Source organism: Myotis nattereri (genome assembly GCF_964212035.1).
Source record: "Myotis nattereri genome assembly, chromosome: 21".
Lineage (NCBI taxonomy): Eukaryota > Metazoa > Chordata > Mammalia > Chiroptera > Vespertilionidae > Myotis > Myotis nattereri.
In genome coordinates this window covers 98,026-118,656 of record NC_138097.1, presented here as the reverse complement: position 1 = coordinate 118,656, position 20,631 = coordinate 98,026, and the positions used below count along the sequence as shown (strand labels likewise).

Sequence of the window (20,631 nt, the reverse complement as noted above, 5' to 3'; positions counted from 1 at the left end):
AGTTTATTGTGTCTCCAAACTATAAACATGCAAGTCCAAAGCACCTAAACCAAGTGAAACTATCCTATCCCGTATAATAAAAAGCTAATATGCAAACTGTCTCCTCGACCAGGAGTTCAACCAGAGGGCGGGTCCGACCTGCCAACCACCCGCAGCTCCTCCCCAGGCAGCCCCGCCCCAGATAAGACCACCCCCACCCAGACAGGCTCTGATCAGGGTGGGCCGGCCAGACTCCACCCGTGCAAGAATTCGTGCACCAGGCCTCTAGTTTATAATAATCACTGCTCAGTAAAAACAAGAAATGTTAAAATGTGTTTTTTTTCCCCTTAATTGCTAACTAAAATAAATTTAGTTTTCAGATAGTTGAACTGGCCAATATGATGGTAGCGAAATCGTATTTCTCATTATCAAAAGATCAGGAATACAAATTAATTCAATTTTCTATACAATTAATTCAACAAATAGAAATGTAATCCCATGCTCCATGACAGCTCCAAGCTTTCACATAAGACACGTGCCCACCTTGAGCTGTATCTTCTTCTGCAGCTCCTCCATGGCCTCCTGCTGAGCCGCCGTGAGAGCCGCCAGTCGCTCTTCCCTGTCTCTGTGTGAACCCAGTGGAGGAACAAACCGCATGGTTAACAAATACAATCAGGGCTCAGGGGCTTCTATCTTCTACACCAGCGGTCGCCACCCTTTTGGACCTCATGGACCACCAGTGGTCCACGGACCACCAGTTGGCGAACACTGTTCTAAAGGGTTATTATTTTTTAAAATTATTTTTCTAAGTGCCTGGTAAGTCCCAGACATACTGTTCATTAAGTGCTTGGAAAGCAGCAGAAATTATTAGTTATGAAATAGGTTTCTGGACCCAGGCAGAGGTTTAAATATTAGCTCCAAGACTGTCACTTAAATATGCCAGTAAAACCACAACAAACGAATAGAAAAGGCATGAACTCACACAGAGAATAGGAGGAAATGATCCCAAACAAATTATGAGACATACAAAAAAGTATGACCATGCTTGGGAAAAAAGCAGTGAATCGAACTCTCTGAATGAAGTCATATGTTGGAGTTAGCAGACAAAGACTGCAAAACAGCTATTATAAACATGTTCAGATAATTAAAAGTGTGCCAAAATAAAGAAAAATATTATGACAATGATTTAACAAACAGGGACTCTCAACAGAGAAAAGAAAGAGTTTCAAACAGCATTCCAATAAAAGGAAGGAGAATCCTTGAACAAGCGGCTGGTTCTGCGGGTGGCGCCTGGAGAACACGATGTGCAGTGTCGGAGAGGAAGGTCGTGTGGAGAAACCACTGAGTACGTCAGGGGACACAGGGGCCAAAGGAAAGAGCGCCCAGTGTCAACGTGGAACAAGTGAGCAAGAAAGTGATTAACAGAATACTAGCATATAACTGAAAGTACAAAAAAGATATAAAAAGTCCACACTGACATATGAATGAATGAATGAATGAATGAATGAATGAATGGGAGAGGACAGACTGCAAATAAGTTCTGCAGTGATTCTTCTCTCGACAGGTGTGGGCTCTGCTCAGTGGCTCGCTTCCAAGGAGGACAGCAGAGGGAAATTTTTAAAGTCACTACACAAGGAAGAAACCTGACCCCATCCTCACCAGGTGACCAAGGTCCACAAACTCCGAGGTAAGTCCAGTGGACAGCATGAACCTCTGACATGTTAAGAATAGAAATTTAGCCCTGACCGGTTTTGCTCAGTGGATAGAGCATCAGCCTGCAGACTGAAAGGTCCCAGGTTCGATTCTGGTCAAGGGCATGTACCTTGGTTGCGGGCACATCCCCAGTGGGGGGCGTGCAGGAGGCAGCTGATCGATGTTTCTCTCTCATCGATGTTTCTGACTCTCTATCTCTCTCCTTTCCTCTCTGTAAAAAAAATCAATAAAATATATATTTTTAAAACAGAATAGAAATTTACATTTAGCCCTGTGGTCCTCCTGTCAGAAACCATAACCCTAAGCTAACCATCAGAAACACATCAATTAAATCCTAACCGAGCAACAGTATAAAATACCTGGCCACTCTCAAAACTGTCAGGGTCATCAAAACCATGGGAAATCTGAGAAACTACTAAAGCTCAGAGCAGCAAATAAATACCGGGAGAAATAATGGCCAAACACTTCCCAAATTTGATGAAAAACAATCATGAAGAGAACCAACCTATACAGATCATAGTCACACAGAAATGTGAAAGGGCCAAGACCGTCCTAACAGCATTAGATACCAAAATTATTACAAAGCTTTGATAATTAAATCAGAGGATAAAGAAAGTAACCACCAGATCAAAAGACAGAGCCCACAAACAGAGCCATGCATCCAAGGAAACTTGATTTATGTCAGAAAGCTCTCTAGATCAGTAGGAAAATTTTGATTTTTCAATAACATGTACTAGAACAATAGGGTATTCACAATACAATCACCAAGAGTTGATTTTATTGTATGGTTTGAGACAGAAATACAATTTCTTTTTTAGTAGCTGCTAAGTACGCAAAAAGTTACTCAGCCTTATTAGTAGTCTTTTTTTTTTTTTTTAAATATATTTTATTGATTTTTGACAGAGAGGAAGGGAGAGGGATAGAGAGTTAGAAACATTGATGAGAGAGAAACATCGATCAGCTGCCTCCTGCACGCCCCCCACTGGGGATGCGCCCGCAACCAAGGTACATGCCCTTGACCGGAATCGAACCCGGGACCCCTCAGTCCGCAGGCCGACGCTCTATCCACTGAGCCAAACCGGTGCTGGCCTTATTAGTAGTCTTGGACAGTACATTTTCACATACACCAAATTTGACATAATTAAAAGGTCAGAAAAAAATTCACATGTCAGCAAGGTATAGACCAACCAAAAGGGACTTAGGCTTGGCCAATTAAATGCTTTTTCCTGGGTCTTTAAACCTTAAACAACTGATTTTAAAATAAAGGGATGGCCGAAGGTCACTTATCATAATCAGAGTGACAGTACGCTGACCAGACTGTTGCTACCGAAAGGCCATGCTGTGGCCTGGCCTCCGACGCCTGACCACCTGAAGGCCTGCTCGTCTCAGCTCCTACCACGTGTGCTCCCAACGTGCTCCTGAAAACCCCCTTGGCTGAATCAAGCCAGCCAGAATCAAACTCTATTTCTTGCAACCAAAACATTTTTGAAATACCATGTCTTCCATCCAACAGAAAGGTTAAAAAGGTTTTCACTTTAACATGATGCTATAAAGCCTGGAAATTGACATTTCTGTACTTGGACTGTTTCTAAAAACATCTACACGACAGCAAGTGCCTTTAAGACTTGATTTGACTATTGACCCCCTGCAAAACGTTTGTCAGGATCAAAATCACAACAGGTACCTCGCTCTTTCCCTGGCGGCGTCCTCACGGGCCTTTTCCTTCTCCTGCCTCTGTTGTTCAATCCGCGCTTCCTGTTCCTTCCTCTTCATTAACAATTCTTCCACCCGGGCCTGCCGCTCTGCCTCCAGTGCTCGCTTTCGTTCCTAATGTCAGAAATGTTTTAAAAGATGTTAGATTTATGTGGAAAATGAAAATGACAGAGCTTTGATGTAAACGTGTATATTAAAACCATGGAGATCCCTGGCTTGTCAGTAAGTTTGCTTCACAGAATTGAAACAAAAATCAAATTTCAGTGATATCTGGTTTTCATGTAATTTACCAGAGTTACACAAAATGATCAGAATAAATGCTATGTTCAGCAGATACTATGTTATTCATATTCTACAAGAACCTAGTAAGTATTTTATGGTTAGTCACTTCTAAAGCCCTGTGTTTAGAAATGGTTCTAGAAACACCAAAACAGCATGAAGAAAGCACAGTTAACAGATTTTATAGGTGGATGTTCCATGTATCCGTGGCTGTGGTTTTTAAGTAACGGGAATGCACTGCTTAGGACCTTGGTCAGAGGAAAACTTTCTACTCCATGAAAGCATCTTGCACAGGCGAGGGACTCCATAAATATGTTAATAAATGAAGCATGGCTTTATAAAGTAAATCTATGTCCTTACAAATAAAGAACATAAACCTATGGCAAAGGAATTAGAAAGGTATCTCCTCACTCTTACGCCTTCCAAAACCTCTCGGACACCACAGCACTTGGTTTCACAGTTACGCACACGTTACGGCAGCTTAGAGAAGAATCTGGCAACCCCCCCTTTATGCCTGCGATGTGGCAGGTGCCCATAAATGCTGCCACATAAAATCCTACCTGGACAGCTTCGTCACGCGCTTGCTTTTCTTCCTGTCTTCGCTGACGCTCTTCCTGTAACTCATTAAGCCTCTGCTCATATTCCTTCAATTTTGATAAAACATCATGGCGTTTATTCTGGGCTTCAAGGGTATTTATGAAAGCAATTTCATTTACCTTTATTTAAAAAAAAGTGAATTTCAAATAAAGTTAATTCTAGGGTATGCCACAAAAATAAACTTAACCGTCTTTACATTATAACATAAACCAGTGTAAAGGCATAAAACAAAAGTGTAATAGTCTATGAGTGTTTTCTTCAATATTTACCTCAAAAATGGATAATAATACAGTTATAAAATAAATCCACAGGCCTTAGTAAGAACTGATGTAAAATAAATAAAAGTCTGCCACAGAAAGTATTTTAAGTCAATAAGGGAGAACCAAGATGGCGGCATAGGTTAACGCCGGAGTTTGCTGCCTTGAACAACTACTTCAAAAGTGAAACCAGAAAACGGAAGGGACATCACCCAGAACCACAGGAACGCTGGCTGAGTGGAAGTCCTACAACTAGGAGGAAAGAGAAACGCATACGGACACTCAGAGGAGGCGCAGTGCTGAAGTCAAATTCTGAGGTGCGGAGTGCGCGGAGCGGGCTGGCGGAGGGCGCGGTTGGCGTTTTCAATCGGGAGGGAGTCGCAGACTCTGAGCTCCAGATCCGGGCGAGTCTTTAGGGACCCAGACTCAAACGGGAGAAGCGGGACTGTCTGGCTTCGGTCAGAGCGAGTGCAGCTTTCTCTCCGAGGTTTGCAGCGGGTGCTGGGACTCAGAGAGGCAGAGCCCCTGGGGACAGGACTGAGAGCCGCCACAACTGCTCTCTCCGGCCCACCCTGTTGATCCTGTGCCGCCCGCCCCGCCCAAGCCCTGCACAGAGGCATTTGCCGGATAGCCTCAGGCAAACGCCAGATTAGCACCTCCCTAGAGGACAGAAGTTCAGACCACTAGGGGGTGCACCAAGGAAGCATAACAAAATGCGGAGACAAAGAAACAGGACAAAATTGTCAATGGAAGATATAGAGTTCAGAACCACACTTTTAAGGTCTCTCAAGAACTGTTTAGAAGCCGCCGATAAACTTAATGAGATCTACAAGAAAACTAATGAGACCCTCGATCTTATATTGGGGAACCAACTAGAAATTAAGCATACATGGACTGATATAACGAATATTATACAGACTCCCCACAGCAGACCAGAGAAGCGCAAGAATCAAGTCAATGATTTGAAACGCAAGGAAGCAAAAAACACCCAACGGGAAAAGCAAAATGAAAAAAGAATCCAAAAATGCGAGGATAGTGTAAGGAGCCTCTGGGACAGCTTCAAGCGTACCAACATCAGAATTATAGGGGTGCCAGAAGATGAGAGACAGCAAGATATTGAAAACCTATTTGAAGAAATATTGACAGAAAACTTCCCCCACCTGGTGAAAGAAATGGACTTACAGGTCCAAGAAGCGCGGAGAACCCCAAACAAAAGGAATCCAAAGAGGACCACACCAAGACACATCATCATTAAAATGCCAAGAGCAAAAGATAAAGAGAGAATCTTAAAAGCAGCAAGAGAAAGAAACTCAGTTACCTACAAGGGAATACCCATACGACTGTCAGCTGATTTCTCAACAGAAACTTTGCAGGCCAGAAGGGAGTGGCAAGAAATATTCAAAGTGATGAATACCAAGAACCTACAACCAAGATTACTTTATCCAGCAAAGCTATCATTCAGAATTGAAGGTCAGATAAAGAGCTTCACAGATAAGGAAAAGCTAAAGGAGTTCATCACCTCCAAACCAGGATTATATGAAATGCTGAAAGGTATCCTTTAAGAAGAGGAAGAGGAAGAAAAAGGTAAAGATACAAATTATGAACAACAAATATGCATCTATCAACAAGTGAATTTAAAAATCAAGTGAATAAATAATCTGATGAACAGAATGAACTGTTGATTATAATAGAATCAGGGACATAGAAAGGGAATGGACTGACTATTCTTGGGGGGGAAAGGGGTGTGGGAGATGCGGGAAGAGACTGGACAAAAATCGTGCACCTATGGATGAGGACAGTGGGTGGGGAGTGAGGGCAGAGGGTGGGGCGGGAACTGGGAGGAGGGGAGTTATGGGGGAAAAAAAGAGGAACAAATGTAATAATCTGAACAATAAAGATTTAAATAAAATAAAAAAAAGAAAAAAAAGTATTTTAAGTCAATAAATAAATTAGGATTCTCATAGAGACCATCTTATAAAGTTCTACATAATATCCTTATAATCTGCAACCATACAAATTACATTAAGATTAAAACAGTTACATATATGTGTTCTAAGGAGTTTGGACAAACCTGAAGACAGACCTTAATTAACAAATCATTTTTCTTCAACTTACACTGAGTGAATGACTGTTAGGTACAAGGTACTGAACTGTATGCACTGCACCCTCAACTTCATATATACTGATTCTTAAGAGTCCAGCAAAACTTGACAGCAGTGTTTATGAGTAAAGTGTAGCTAATGAGAAACCTGAAAAAAGTCAGTTGGGGTTGAACCTTTCATTCTTTTTTTTTTAATCCTCACTCGAGGATATTTTTCCATTGATTTTTAGAGAGAGTATAAGAGAGAGGGAAAGAGAGAGAGAAACATCGATGTGAGATAAACACATCGACTGGTTGCGGGCCGGGACGGGGCCTGCAACCGAGGTACAGGCCCTTCAGTGGAAACGAGCCCAGGATCCTTCAGTCCACAGGCAGACGCTCTATCCACTGAGCAAACCCGGCGAGGGCCACGTTTTCATTCTTTAAAGCTAGAAAACACAGTGAAGTGGTGGTGAACTGGGAAAGTGAAGGCTGAGCTACGCTCTTTGACGGCAGCAAAGACTCCAGGAACCCGTCACTACAAATGCGGCCTCAGACGTCAGAAACAGCCCGCACACACGGCAGCTGCTTTTCAGCAAGGCCATTCGACACATAAAGGAAAGGATTTTCAGCAGCTGGTACTGGAACACTAGTTATCCATATGGTAAAATTTCTTCTTAACCCTCGCCTTCACCATATACAAAACACAACTCACAATGGAATATAGACCTCAGTGTAAAATTAAAAACTTCTAGAAAGAAACTTGAGAAAAAAATCTTAGTAACCTTAGGTTTAGGTAAAGATTTTTAAAATAGGATGTAAAACTCACCAAGTATAGAAGAAAAATGTCAACATTTTGAATTTTATCAATTTGTAAGACTTCAAAAGGTACTGTCACAAAAATGAAAAGGTGTGACTCAGTGGTTAAGTATAGACCTATGAACCAGGAGGTCAAGGTTCGATTCCTGGTCATGGCATATGCCCGGGTTGAGGGCTCGATCCCTAGTGTGGGGCATGCAGGAGGTAGCCGATCAATGATTCTCTCTCATCATTGATATTTCCATCTCTCTCTCCTTCTCCTTTCCTCTCTCTTGCTCTTAAAATCAATAGAAACTTTTTTTTAAAGGCAATCTACAGACTGAGAGAAAATATATGCAAAACACAGATACAGCTCTAGCTGGTTTGGCTCAGTGGATAGAGTGTCGGCCTGTGGACTGAAGGATCCCAGGTTCGATTCCAGTCAAGGGCATATGTCCAGGTTGCAGGCTTGATCCCCAGTAGAGGGGCGTGTAGGAAGCAGCCGATCCACGATTCTCTCTCATCACTGATGTCTCTGTCTCTCTCTCCCTCTCTGAAATCAATACAAATATGCTTTAAAAAACACACAGATCGATTTCCAGTCAAGGGCACATACCTGGATGGCAGGTTCAATCCCTGGCCCTGGTTGGGGAGCATGCAGGAGGCACCAGTCAATGTGTCTCTCTCACATTAGTATTTCTCTCTCTCTCTCTACCCCCCTCCCTCCCTCCTTATAGTCTCTCTTAAAATCAATGGGAAAAAAACATTCTCAGGTGAAGATTAACAACAACAAAAGAAGTTAAACATGGACACATGAACCTATCATGATCCATTCTCAGGTATTTACCCAAGAAAATAAAAGCACACATCTGCATGAATGAATATTGGTACATGAATATTCAATGCAGTTATATCTGAAAACAAATGTCCATCAACAGCTGCTGAATTAACAAATTATGGTAATTCTATTCAGTGGTATATACTTCTCAGCAATGAAAAAGTAACTGATATACACAACAGTATGGATAAAATCAAAATCACTATGCTAAGTGAAAGACACCAGAGGAGAGAGTACATACTGCATGATCCCATTCATACAAAATTCCAGAAAATGTTTACAGCTACAGTGACAAAAAGCAGGTCAGAAATTGCATGGGAACAGTTGGAGGGAGGAAGGAAGGAATTACAAGAAAGAATGAAGAAACTTTTGAGGGTGATGGAATTGTTTAAAATTTTTATGATATGATAGTTGCAGGAATATATACATGTCAAAACTCATCAAACTGATGCTTTACATATCTATTGTCTGTCAATTATACCTCAATAAAGCTGTAAAAAATATATATATACATCATAGGATTATTTTTTAAAATATTTTTATTGATTTCAAAGAGGAAGGGAGAGGGAGAGAGAGATAGAAACATCAATGACGAGAGAATCATTGATTGGCTGCCTCCTGCACGCCCCCTACTGGGGATCAAGCCCGCAACCCAGGCATATGCCCTTGACCGGAATCGAACCCGCGATCCTTCAGTCCACAGGCCGACGCTCTATCCACTGAGCCAAGCCGGCTAGGGCTACATCATAGGATTATTATAAAGACAAGATACTGCACCTAACAAGCTTAAAATGAGCCTGTAAAATGCTGTTATTCTGGACAGAATAGACATTTGATAAACATTAGTTTTTTAAATGACAAATGTTGAAAAGGACTTAGGTAACTAATTCAATGCTCAAAGCACCTAAGATTGATGTACTTACCTTAGCTTCTTCCTCTTGTGCTTTTTTAACAATTGCTTGTAATTGCACTTCTCGCTTAAATTCAGCATGAAGCAATTTCTCTTCCATCATCCTACGTCGTTGATCTAGCAATTCTTCCTTCCACTTCCGGACATCTTTTTCCTGCATATAGTGAAGTACCACATCCTCACTTTCAGCACACACAGTCATTTCACAGAAGTGCAAACTGATGAACAGTTTAGTACTTGTAAGGGAAAGGAGTTAATGGAGCAGACTACAGAGACAGCCTGCTCGAGTTCATAATCTAACTCACTGGCTTGTTTTCAAGATTGAGTCAATACAGGTACAAATCTTAGAGCTGTGCATTAGACATGGCTCAACTGAAACACCTGCTGTCACTGTACTGCACCACGAGCAAGCTTTCATTAAAACAGTGTGTACTTGTTAGCCTCATAAACCTAATGTCTCTAGTAACCAAATTCAAGACAAGTAAGTAATTTTATCCTTGAGAATGGAAAATGGTGAGAAATCTGAAAAATTACATTCATTTGCATAAGAAGGAAAAACAGCCTCCAGAAGAACAAAAATAGATATAATAGGAAATATAATCCAGCACCAATGAGAATAAATTATAGAAAATCAGATGTTGGCTCAACATGAATGAGCCTACATAATTATGTGTTTAAACACCTAAAAAAGTATGACACAGGAACAGCATGGATAGAATCCAGAGGACAGATCCTCAAAGCCCTAAGTAAGGTGGTGAGCCCAGAAGCAGCACTTAGCCTCTCCTACACTGTTTTCACATCTGTGAAATGGGCTCAGTACCTGTTGAACTCTGTATCTCTCACAGTTACTATGGTGATCAGGTGAGAGCATGTATGTAACAGCGTTGAAACAATACCTTTTATGCAAATGCAAGGTGGGATTTATCAAGAAAAGTAATGGAAGAGATACCTACATTGATGGGAAAAGTAAACCAGAGAACCTCTAATGCACAATTTCAAGAACTGATCTCCCAATCAGTGGAGGTTATATTATATATTGAGAAAAAGACTATAAAAAATAGTGCAACTTCCATTCTGGCAGCTTATTTGCTCTTTCTTCCTCTCTCTCTCAGATACTTTCTTGGGGGAAGCGGGCAGCCATGTCATGAAGAAAGTGAGGAACTGAGGTCTACAGCCAGCTGATAAGAGGACCTGAAGCTGCCATAAGCACAGGGGAGTCTGGAAGTGGATCCGTCAGCTCAGTGACTGCTGCCCCAGCCGACAGCGTGACTACACCTCGTGAGGGACTCTGAGCAGAAGTCACTAGGCAAGCCACCCCCCTTCCCATGCCCACAGAGGCTGTGAGCTAATAAATGTGTGCTGTAGGCTGCCAAGTTCTGAGGGCATTTGTTACACAGAACACATAACTAACACAGTCCTCACCTACATCTGCCACATGCAGGTAACAACAAACTGAGCATCAGCCAGCAGCCATCCTAGAAGCGTGCTGCTGTTTCACACACTTGCCACATTTAGTCACCACAACAGGTTAATTACAATTTCACTTTACAGATAAACAAACTGAAACCAGTATTGTTAAAGTAACTTGCTCCAGGCACCATATCTTTCGTAGCAAAACCAGGATTTGGCCTGGTTGGCCATCTAGGGTCCATGTTCCTTCCACTATGCCACACTGATCAGAAGTAACACTGCTCTAAATACTCTTAAGAATCTCGCCTATAATTCTCATTACTGCCCCACTTACTCAAACTTTACAATATGAGGCTCAAAACTGTCCTACCAAGTCTTCTACACTTTGCACAGGACTCCCCAAGGAAACCCTGCAACGAAAATGGCAAAAATAATCCATGCCAACGCTGCAAAACAAGAATTTACCAGCTAATTTCGGAACTGAAAACTCTTTTTACAGGTAACCTTCTGTAATCCAACTGACATAAATACTTTGTTTCCTAGAATATTTCATTGTTTTCATAGTTCTTTTAGCTTCTCTCAGACCATAAGAAAAGTTCAATTTGAAAAGAAGCCCATCAATTTAAGGCTATCATAATTTCCTAAATATTAAAAACTCACCCTTTCTAACAATTTCTGAAGCTTTAATGTTTTCTCTTCACGTAACTTTTCCCTTAGCTGCTGTGCTTTCATCTGTTTTTCTTCATGTTTCTTCTTAGATTCTGCAATTGTTCTATTAATACAAGCAAATAAACAGACGACACGAATGTTTACATGATAAAACCAAAAATATTTTCTTTTGTCTTCAAAGTTCTAAAAATAAATACAAAAAGTACACAAAGATAATTTCGGTCTAACTTTTCAGGAAAACACTGTCACTTTTCAAAGAATCTGAACTGTCCTGAGTCATGTGCCTTAAAATGTTATTCAGCAACTCTGTCTAACAGTCGAGAGTGGTGAGTTTCCCTCCTGTGAAGTATTTTAAGTTTTCTGAGACCAGACCTTTTGCGAGATGGGGAGGAAAGTTTCTCATGCATGTGAATTCCATGTCCGGGAGGTCTTGCAGGCTCCTCCTCTACAATATCCCCCCAGGATGTATTCTGGCGCCAAGATTCACGAGCTGTTCATTAAAAAGAAAACCACTGTTACCGCTTAAGCACAGAGTTCTATAAAACTAACATTTAAAACAGACTTTTAAAAGGCATCAGCATTCTTACTCCAAATTTTTTATTTTACATAGAAGTTTGTGTAATAAGGTCCTCTACTTTAGACCCCTCTACCTGTACACAAAACACACACACACACACACACACACAATACCTTCATAATCCGCAAGGACATCATTCCAGTCCATAGACATACCACAGAAAAATACATTTCCACTGCCCATGCTGGCCTAAAATGTAATAAGGAAAATTCAAAAACAAATATTTGAACACAATTATAACCTTAAAAAGTAAACTGCATATGAAATTTTTCCAGCTTGTGCTAGTACATTTCATCTAATAACTAGCTCAAAACTAGAATAAAGCACATAACTCTTATGGTCACAATAATAACCAAGTTAAAAATGCCATAGTGTAAACACTTTAAGAGGAAGACAAATCTACTTGTCATTTCATAGCAGAGACAAATCAAGTGAATTTAAAAGAAACATACTGGGCCCAGCCAGCGTGGTTAAGCATTGACCTATGAACCTGGAGGTCACGGTTCAATTCCAGTCAGGGCACATGCCCAGGTTGTGGGCTCGATCCCCAGTAGGGGGCCTGAAGGAGGCAGCCGATCAATGATTCTTTCTCATCATTAATGTTTCTATCTCTCTCCCCCTCTCCCTTCCTCTCTGATATATAGATAGATAGATATACATATAGATGTAGATATAATCTATCTATATATCTAGCTATATATATGAAAGGAAACATATTGCCCTATCTCGTGGTCGACAAACTGCAGCTCACGAGCCATATGCGGCTCTTTGGCCCCTTGAGTGTTGCTCTTCCTAAGCCTTAGGAGTATCCTAATTAAGTTAATAACAATGTACCTACCTATATAGTTTAAGTTTAAAAAATTTGGCTCTCAAAAGAAATTTCAATTGTTGTACTGTTGACATTTGGCTCTGCTGACTAATGAGTTTGCCGACCACTGGCCTATCCTATTACAGCATACTCTAATGAACTGTACTACACTAACATAGCACACTCTAATGAACTGTACTACACTAACATAGCACACTCTAATGAACTACACTACACTAACATAGCACACTCTAATGAACTACACTACACTAACATAGCACACTCTAATGAACTACACTACACTAACATAGCACACTCTAATGAACTACACTACACTAACATAGCACACTCTAATGAACTGTACTACACTAACATAGCACACTCTAATGAACTACACTAACTAACATAGCACACTCTAATGAACTACACTACACTAACATAGCACACTCTAATGAACTGTACTACACTAACATAGCACACTCTAATGAACTACACTACACTAACATAGCACACTCTAATGAACTACACTACACTAACATAGCACACTCTAATGAACTACACTACACTAACATAGCACACTCTAATGAACTACACTACACTAACATAGCACACTCTAATGAACTGTACTACACTAACATAGCACACTCTAATGAACTACACTACACTAACATAGCACACTCTAATGAACTACACTAAACTAACATAGCACACTCTAATGAACTACACTACACTAACATAGCACTCTAATGAACTGTACTACACTAACATAGCACACTCTAATGAACTACACTACACTAACATAGCACACTCTAATGAACTACACTAAACTAACATAGCACACTCTAATGAACTACACTACACTAACATAGCACACTCTAATGAACTACACTACACTAACATAGCACACTCTAATGAACTACACTACACTAACATAGTACACTAGTGCTACACACATCCTGACATATTCAGATCACACATTAGAAGACCTCAAGATTATTCTTTAAGAAATCCCTCTCGCCCAGCAGGTGTGGCTCAGTGGTTGAGCATCGACCTATGAACCAGGAGGTCATGGTTTAATTCCTGCTCAGGGCACATGCCAGGGTTGTGGGCTCGATCCCCAGTGTGGGGAGTACAGGAGGCAGCTGATCAATGATTCTCTCTCATCATTGATGTTTCTCTCTCTCTCCCTCTGCCTTCTTCTCTGAAGTCAATAAAAGTATATTTTTTAAAAAAGAGCCCTAACCGGTTTGGCTTAGTGGATAGAGCATCAGCCTGCGGACTCAAGGGTCCCGGGTTCGATTCCGGTCAAGGGCATGTACCTTGGTTGCGGGCACATCCCCAGTAGGGGGTGTTCAAGAAGCAGCTGATCGATGTTTCTCTCTCATTGATGTTTCTAACTCTCTATCCCTCTCCCTTCCTCTCTGTAAAAAATCAATAAAATACATTTTTTTAAAAAAAGGAAAGAAATCCCTCTCATCAACATACTTGAGTATGCTGAGCACTTAGTGACAGCGAAGCAGCGTATTGTTTGTTTTTTATTAGAATAAAAACAGTAAAATGCCTTATATTCTTCTTCAATCTCTGCAATTACAATCTGAGTAATGCTAAGTCCTTACTTTCTGAGATTCAATTTCTTGATTTGTAAAAAGAAAATAACTTCTAACTTGTCAAATGCATTGTACTAAAAACTCTTAATAATGTTAAAGTGCTAAAATAAGAATTGCAATTATTTATTCTTTGTCTTAATCACACAGAATAATACAATTATTGAAGATAATTTTAAAAGTCATTTTAAATAGGACTGGATGAACTCTAGGTCCTTCTGGCGGTAAGAATTTTATTTTTGAATATACTTTTTTGAGCAATTATAAAATTCTAAAAGCTCACAGAAAAATCACTGTCGTTGTCAGTTTCAATATTAATATCATTGTTTTCTTCAGCTTCGATTTCTCTAGTTAATTGTTCCTCTTCAGCAATAGCACTAGCAATGGCTTCTTCATTGGCCTTTTCTAGGCGATCTGCTAGCTCTTCCTTTTTAGCAAGAACTTCTGCCATGGACTGCAAAGTTAAAAACAAAAAGCATGAAGGGTCACCACTTGACTGGCAAGTTCAGTAGTTATCTCACTCTTTATATTCTAATCACACACTCAACTGTATACAGAAGATAGCATTGTTCTAGAATTATAAAACCTCAGGTCCACTATAGGCTCAACCACTCACTAGCTGTGTGACTTGAAAGTTTCTTAAAAGCAAGAGCCCATTTTGTATTTCATAACATGGTACAATAATCCATGACTTACCTTCCTTACCAGACTGCTGTGTATGAGAAACTGTGAAGTTGTATAAATAACAGGTATTATTATTAATGACAGTGTCAATTTCATTTGCATGCAAAAAAATTCAAAAGTTATAGATCAAGTATCTTAAAAATTAAGGGAAACCATCCTATATAATAATCCTAAATAATAAAAGGCTAATATGCAAATCGACCAGACGGCAGAACGACCAGTCGCTATGACGCACACTGACCACCAGGGGAGAGACGCGTCACTATGATGTGCACTGACCACCAGGGGCAGCTGCCTCCTGGTGGTCAGTGTGATCTCCAACTGCAGGCTTAGGCCCGCACCCTGTGGGCCTAAGCCGTCAGTCAGACACCCCCTAAGGGCTCCTGGACTGCGAGAGGGCACAGGCCGGACTGAGGGACCACCCCCCACGTGCACAAATTTCGTGCACCGGGCCTCCAGTTTTACAATAAGGGAAACAGAGAAAGAATTTATGTAATATTGATGATACCTAACTTAGATATATGTATTACAAGTAATATAGATCAGAATAATTACTTTATAAATCCCCAAGGTAAGCTAAATACATATACAAATATAGCTCCACAGTGATATTCAGATATTTCCATATCCCTCTGTTGACTGATAGAACAAGTACCAAAAACATAGGAGACCTGGACAATATTATCTACAAAAGTGACCTGTCTTCCCAAGAGAAATGAAAATATGTGTTCGAAACAAAGACAAATGTTCATGGCGCCTTTGTAACAGAGGACCTGGGAAAAACTCAAACATGTCATCAAATGAATGGATGAATAAATATACTGTGTTACATGCATACAACAGAATAGGCCTAAAGACAATAAAAAAGAATGAACTAATACACAACTACATGAATGAAATGCAAAACAAATATGCTTGCGTGAAAGAAGCCACACAAAGATTGCATTATTCCACTGACATAAAGCTCTGAAAATACCAAGTAATAAGTAGTGACAGCAGGAAAATGATGACCTGGGAAGGGGTACAAGGAATGGCAGAAAGTGGGCATGACAAGGGGGGAAAGCGGACACTTTTAGGGCAATCAGTATGTTCATTATCCTACTGTAGCGATGACTTCATAGTTATAAACATATCAAAATTTATCAGTTTATATATTTCAGATATGTGAAGTTTACTAAAAATCAATTATACCTCAATAAAGGCATTTAAAAATGCAAATGCTTAGCCCCAGCTCAAAAATGAATGTGTTGGGGAACCCAGGCTCTGCTAGCTCCTTGAAAGTGTCCCCTCCTCCTTCCCACCTCGTCTCTCTACCCTCGGCCCCATACAACCACTCTCCCTGGGAATACAATGGGGTGAGGAAGTTTAGATAAGAGTCTATTTCTTTACATCATAAAGTTGTTCTCTATAAACCCTAGAATACAGAAGCTGACTGCTGTTATGTCCCACACAGATATTACAACTAATAGCAATGTAAAAATACAAATAGTAGCCCTGACCGCTTTGGCTTGGTAGATAGAGGGTCAGTCTGTGGACTGAAGGGTCCCAGGTTCAATTCCGGTCAAGGGCAAGTGCCTTGGTTGCGGGCACATCCTCAGTGGAGGGTGTGCAGGAGGCAGCTGATCGATGTTTCTCTCTCATCGATGTTTCTGTCTCTCTATCCTTTTCCCTTCCTCTCTGTAAAAAATCAATAAAATATATTAAAAAAATACAAATAGTAAAGCTGAAATATTTAACTTCACAAAAAGTAAGTTCACACATGAGCCCATTTCCTCAATTGTATCTTGCCCCAAGTACATTTCCATTTAGTCTCTGAAGACCTGAGAAGACGTTACATACGAGAGACCTTAAGGATGAAGTGATGATTCCATTACCCACATGTAAGTTTTACTATTTCACACTGTGAATTTCAAATTAATATCTGCATACATCATTTGTATATCTATGAAAAGAAAAAATTTAAATATGACCAATTTCTACCCCATATATTAAATCCACTACTTGTTATACTATAATGATGTTCAACCTTTGAAACCATTCACACTAAAAAATCCAAGTTAGAAAAACAAATTATTCTTTATTCCTTATTAAAGGAACCTAAATATTTTTTTTCTTGTTACTATCAATCTTATTTCTCCCTTAACCCATATGGTTTCATCTGTATCAGAAGTATAATTTGGCCTATTATCATCTGCTGACAGCATCTTGCAGTATGATGAGGCACTAATTTTTTTAATTGCAAATATTTATTTCAAATTTGATAGCCGTAATTTTCCTGCCTGAACCTAATAAAGAGCTAATGAAATTGGCCAACATGGACAAAAGATTAATATGAAATAGATGTTATAATATTTTAATACAGAGACAATTCAATATTGAAACTATTTTCATTTCTATCTTGGCCACAAGAAAATTAGCAGCAAGCAAAACTAAAAGTTTCTTTTATTTTTTCTGAATAGGCCTGGAAGTTAAAAAAGAAAATAACGTAAGTGACAACGAAATGACCTAGCAAGTGTTTGACTGAGATAAGTTATAATACTTCTCCTAAAATTTTAAAACTGTCACTTCCTTGTTAGAGCTGAAAATAGCTCCTACAAATTGTTCTTCCTGATGCAAATCCACATTAAACTTTGTATGTTAACACAATTCACTCAAAGCAATTCCAAATGAGTACATATAGACTTAAGGGAAAATTATGTAATGAATAATACTAGTTGTTGATATAGCATTTAATCCAATTTAAATGAGATTTTATCCACAGAGAGCTGAGGTTTTTCTCTTTCCTTCCATAAATCCAGTGCTCACACACCAATTCCACTGAGTAAGTATGTGCTATGCAGCCGGTAGGTAAGGACTCAGAGACTTGGGGTTCCCAGGACTGTAAAGGTGAGTAACAGAACATTTACAATTTATTATAATGTAAGGCAGTATAAAAAAGTGACTATTCAAAGAATGGGTAGGTTATTTTTCATAGAAATGATGAAATCTGAGTTGATAAAAGAAATTTCACTGGGGACAGGTTTGGAAGTCTGTGATGTGAGTCAGAAGTTGCTGATGGGCTTTTAGGAAGATCAGCCTGGTGGAGGTCTGTTATGAGAGAAGTGGGGGAAAACTGAAGGCTCATGTGTATTCAGGAACTGGCCAGTTGAGAGGAGTGAAGAAGGTAGGAAAGACCAGGGGGTCGAGGTGAAATGGTCGAGGAGGAAACTCGTATCATAGTAAGTAAAAGAGTTTGAACTTAATTTGTAAGAAATAGTGACTCACTGACCATTATGGAACAAGAAAGTAATTTAATTAAACCTGAGCTTTGAACTGATAACTATAATGACAGTGACCTAGGAGGATTTGAAAGTGGAGACAGATAGACTAGTTAGGCTGTCAGTTAGGTGGGGCCATGTATTTAAGGTTTGGCCAACAGATGTAAATGGAAACAGCCTGGAGGCACTAAGTTTTTAAAGAAATTATAGTATACTAGAGGCCCAGTGCATGAAATTCCTGCACTCGGGGGGCAGGGGAGATCATCCCTCCCAGTCCAGGAGCCCTCAGGGGAATGTCCGACTGCCACTGAGGCGGGAGAGACTCCCACCACGGCCACTGCGCTCGCCAGCCGTGAGCCGGGCTTCTGGCTGAGCTTCCCACGGGGGAGTGCACTGACCACCAGGGGCAGCTCCTGCATTGAGCATCTGGCCCCTGGTCGTCAGTGCACGTCATAGCGACCGGTTGTTCTGCTATTTGATTGATTTGTTTATTAGCCTTTTATTATATAGGATGGTGGCCATTTAGAAAAGCACATTTGAATAATTTTTCACAACAACTTTTTATATATGCTTATTTCTTCTGAAAGTTACTTTATAAACAAAACTAGCATGACCTATTCTGGACTATCCTTAGATCTAGTATCTTAATACTAATGTGGGAAATAGGAAAATATGAGCAGAAGTACTCATCCAAAAATACAAACCTATAAATAATCACAAATCAATGCATTTTTAAAGAATCTGCAATGGGAATGATACCTAGATTTCATCTTGAACACCGCCTCCAAGCACTGTCTGGAGTCTGTGAAGAGAACTTTTAGCACTCACTCCAGCATGCACCATTTCCCACCTATCAGAGAGCTGCATTTGCACACAAGACTTGCTATCGACTCAGTTTCTTAACGCTAGACTAAAAACACATACAAACGGAAAGATTCTGAGCACGTTTTTTAACTCTCACATTCTCATTTTCTTCCTCTACAAAACAGGAAGTTTGATAAAAGTAAGATGTTCAAATAACATCATACATACAATGCTTTGTAAAAAAAGTGCTTTGTAAAGGGTAAAATAATACATAATACAACTTATTATTGGGGTTTATGCCTAATAATAGGTTATTGCTTTAATGAATTCACTCATAATTCTGATAAGTTGTTCTTACCAAGTTAGCAGCACTCACATTTGAAATATCTGAAGAGTCCATTTCACTTTCTATTCTTGCTTTCTCTGCTGAAAATCTCTCTTCATTTGTATGCAAAAGAGGTGAGTCATCTTGCTGATTAATTGAAACACACACTGCATCCCCTTGCACAGCAGGTATTTCAGAACTTCGCACAGAACTGTCCGCTAAGACACTACTGCTGCCAGAGTTCTTGGCGTCCTCCAGTGCACTCGCTGTGAACTAACAACATATATTCACAGGATGAGTCCGAAATACTAACGACTATACTTTAGAAGCAGTTGTTAAGTGGCAGGCAAAACTCACTCATCTTTTTTTGTATGTTTCAAGTGTAAACAAAAAGGAACCACTAAGCAAGCAGCCACAAATTTTATTTGCATACCAACTATGTATAGGGCACCGAGTGCTTTAAAAAATTAGGCAATACATATTGTAATTACATTTTACTTTAGTAGCCTGTTCTTGATGAGTACTTTAAGATGTGCCTCACATGCCCTAACCGGTTCGGCTCAGTGGATAGAGTGTCAGCCTGCGGACTCAAGGATCCCAGCTTCGATTCCGGTCAAGGGCATGCACCTTTGTTGCGGGCACATCCCCAGTAGGGAGTGTGCAGGAGGCAGCTGATCGATGTTTCTAACTCTATCCCTCTCCCTTCCTCTCTGTAAAAAATCAATCTACACTAATAAAAGAGAAAAATGGTAATTGGCGTACGGCAATACCTTTTTCATTGGCTAATCAGGGCTATATGCAAATTAACTGCCAACTAAGATTGGCAGTTAACTGCCAACAAGATGGCGGCTAATTTGCATATGTAGGCACAATGCAGGGAGGCGAAAGGGAAAGCAGGAAGAAGCCCCCTGCCACTGACAGTGATCGGAAACCCAGGGGGGAGCTAAGAGCTGGGGCCGCCTTTGCCCTGCCCCCCAGCCATGATCAGAGAATCAGGTGCCTTTGCCGCCCTGGCCAGTGATAGCAGGAAGTAGGGGTGGAGCCAGCGATGGGAGCTGGGCACGGTCGAAGCTGGCAGTCCCAGGAGCTAGGGGTCCCTTGCCTGGGCCTAAAGCAGAGCCCACGATCGCGGCGCCCCCCGCTGCCACTGCAGGTCCCTGCTGCCTGGGCCGGACGCCTAGGCCAGAGGCGTTAGGCCTGGGCAGGGGCGGAGCCTGCAACCGCGGGGAGCTGGGGGTCCCCTGCCCAGGCCTGACACCTCTGCCGGAGGCCTCAGGCCTGGTCAAGGGGCCGATCCGGTGATTGGTGATCGGAGGGTGATGAGGGTCA

The 20,631-nt window shown here is 40.6% G+C and overlaps 1 protein-coding gene across 1 annotated transcript in view; it reads right to left on the bottom strand.

The window, feature by feature from the left end:
- SCAPER (S-phase cyclin A associated protein in the ER) overlaps positions 1-20,631 on the bottom strand; it is a 161,646-nt gene that overhangs the window by 109,632 nt on the left and 31,383 nt on the right. The window contains exons 10-18 of the mRNA XM_081114903.1: positions 19,336-19,575; positions 14,516-14,686; positions 11,934-12,009; positions 11,616-11,733; positions 11,235-11,346; positions 9,178-9,318; positions 4,245-4,400; positions 3,377-3,519; positions 523-604 (exon numbers count right to left, since the gene is read on the bottom strand). Coding sequence (XP_080971029.1) covers positions 523-604; positions 3,377-3,519; positions 4,245-4,400; positions 9,178-9,318; positions 11,235-11,346; positions 11,616-11,733; positions 11,934-12,009; positions 14,516-14,686; positions 19,336-19,575 — 1,239 coding nt within the window. The remainder of the gene's footprint in view (positions 1-522; positions 605-3,376; positions 3,520-4,244; positions 4,401-9,177; positions 9,319-11,234; positions 11,347-11,615; positions 11,734-11,933; positions 12,010-14,515; positions 14,687-19,335; positions 19,576-20,631) is intronic.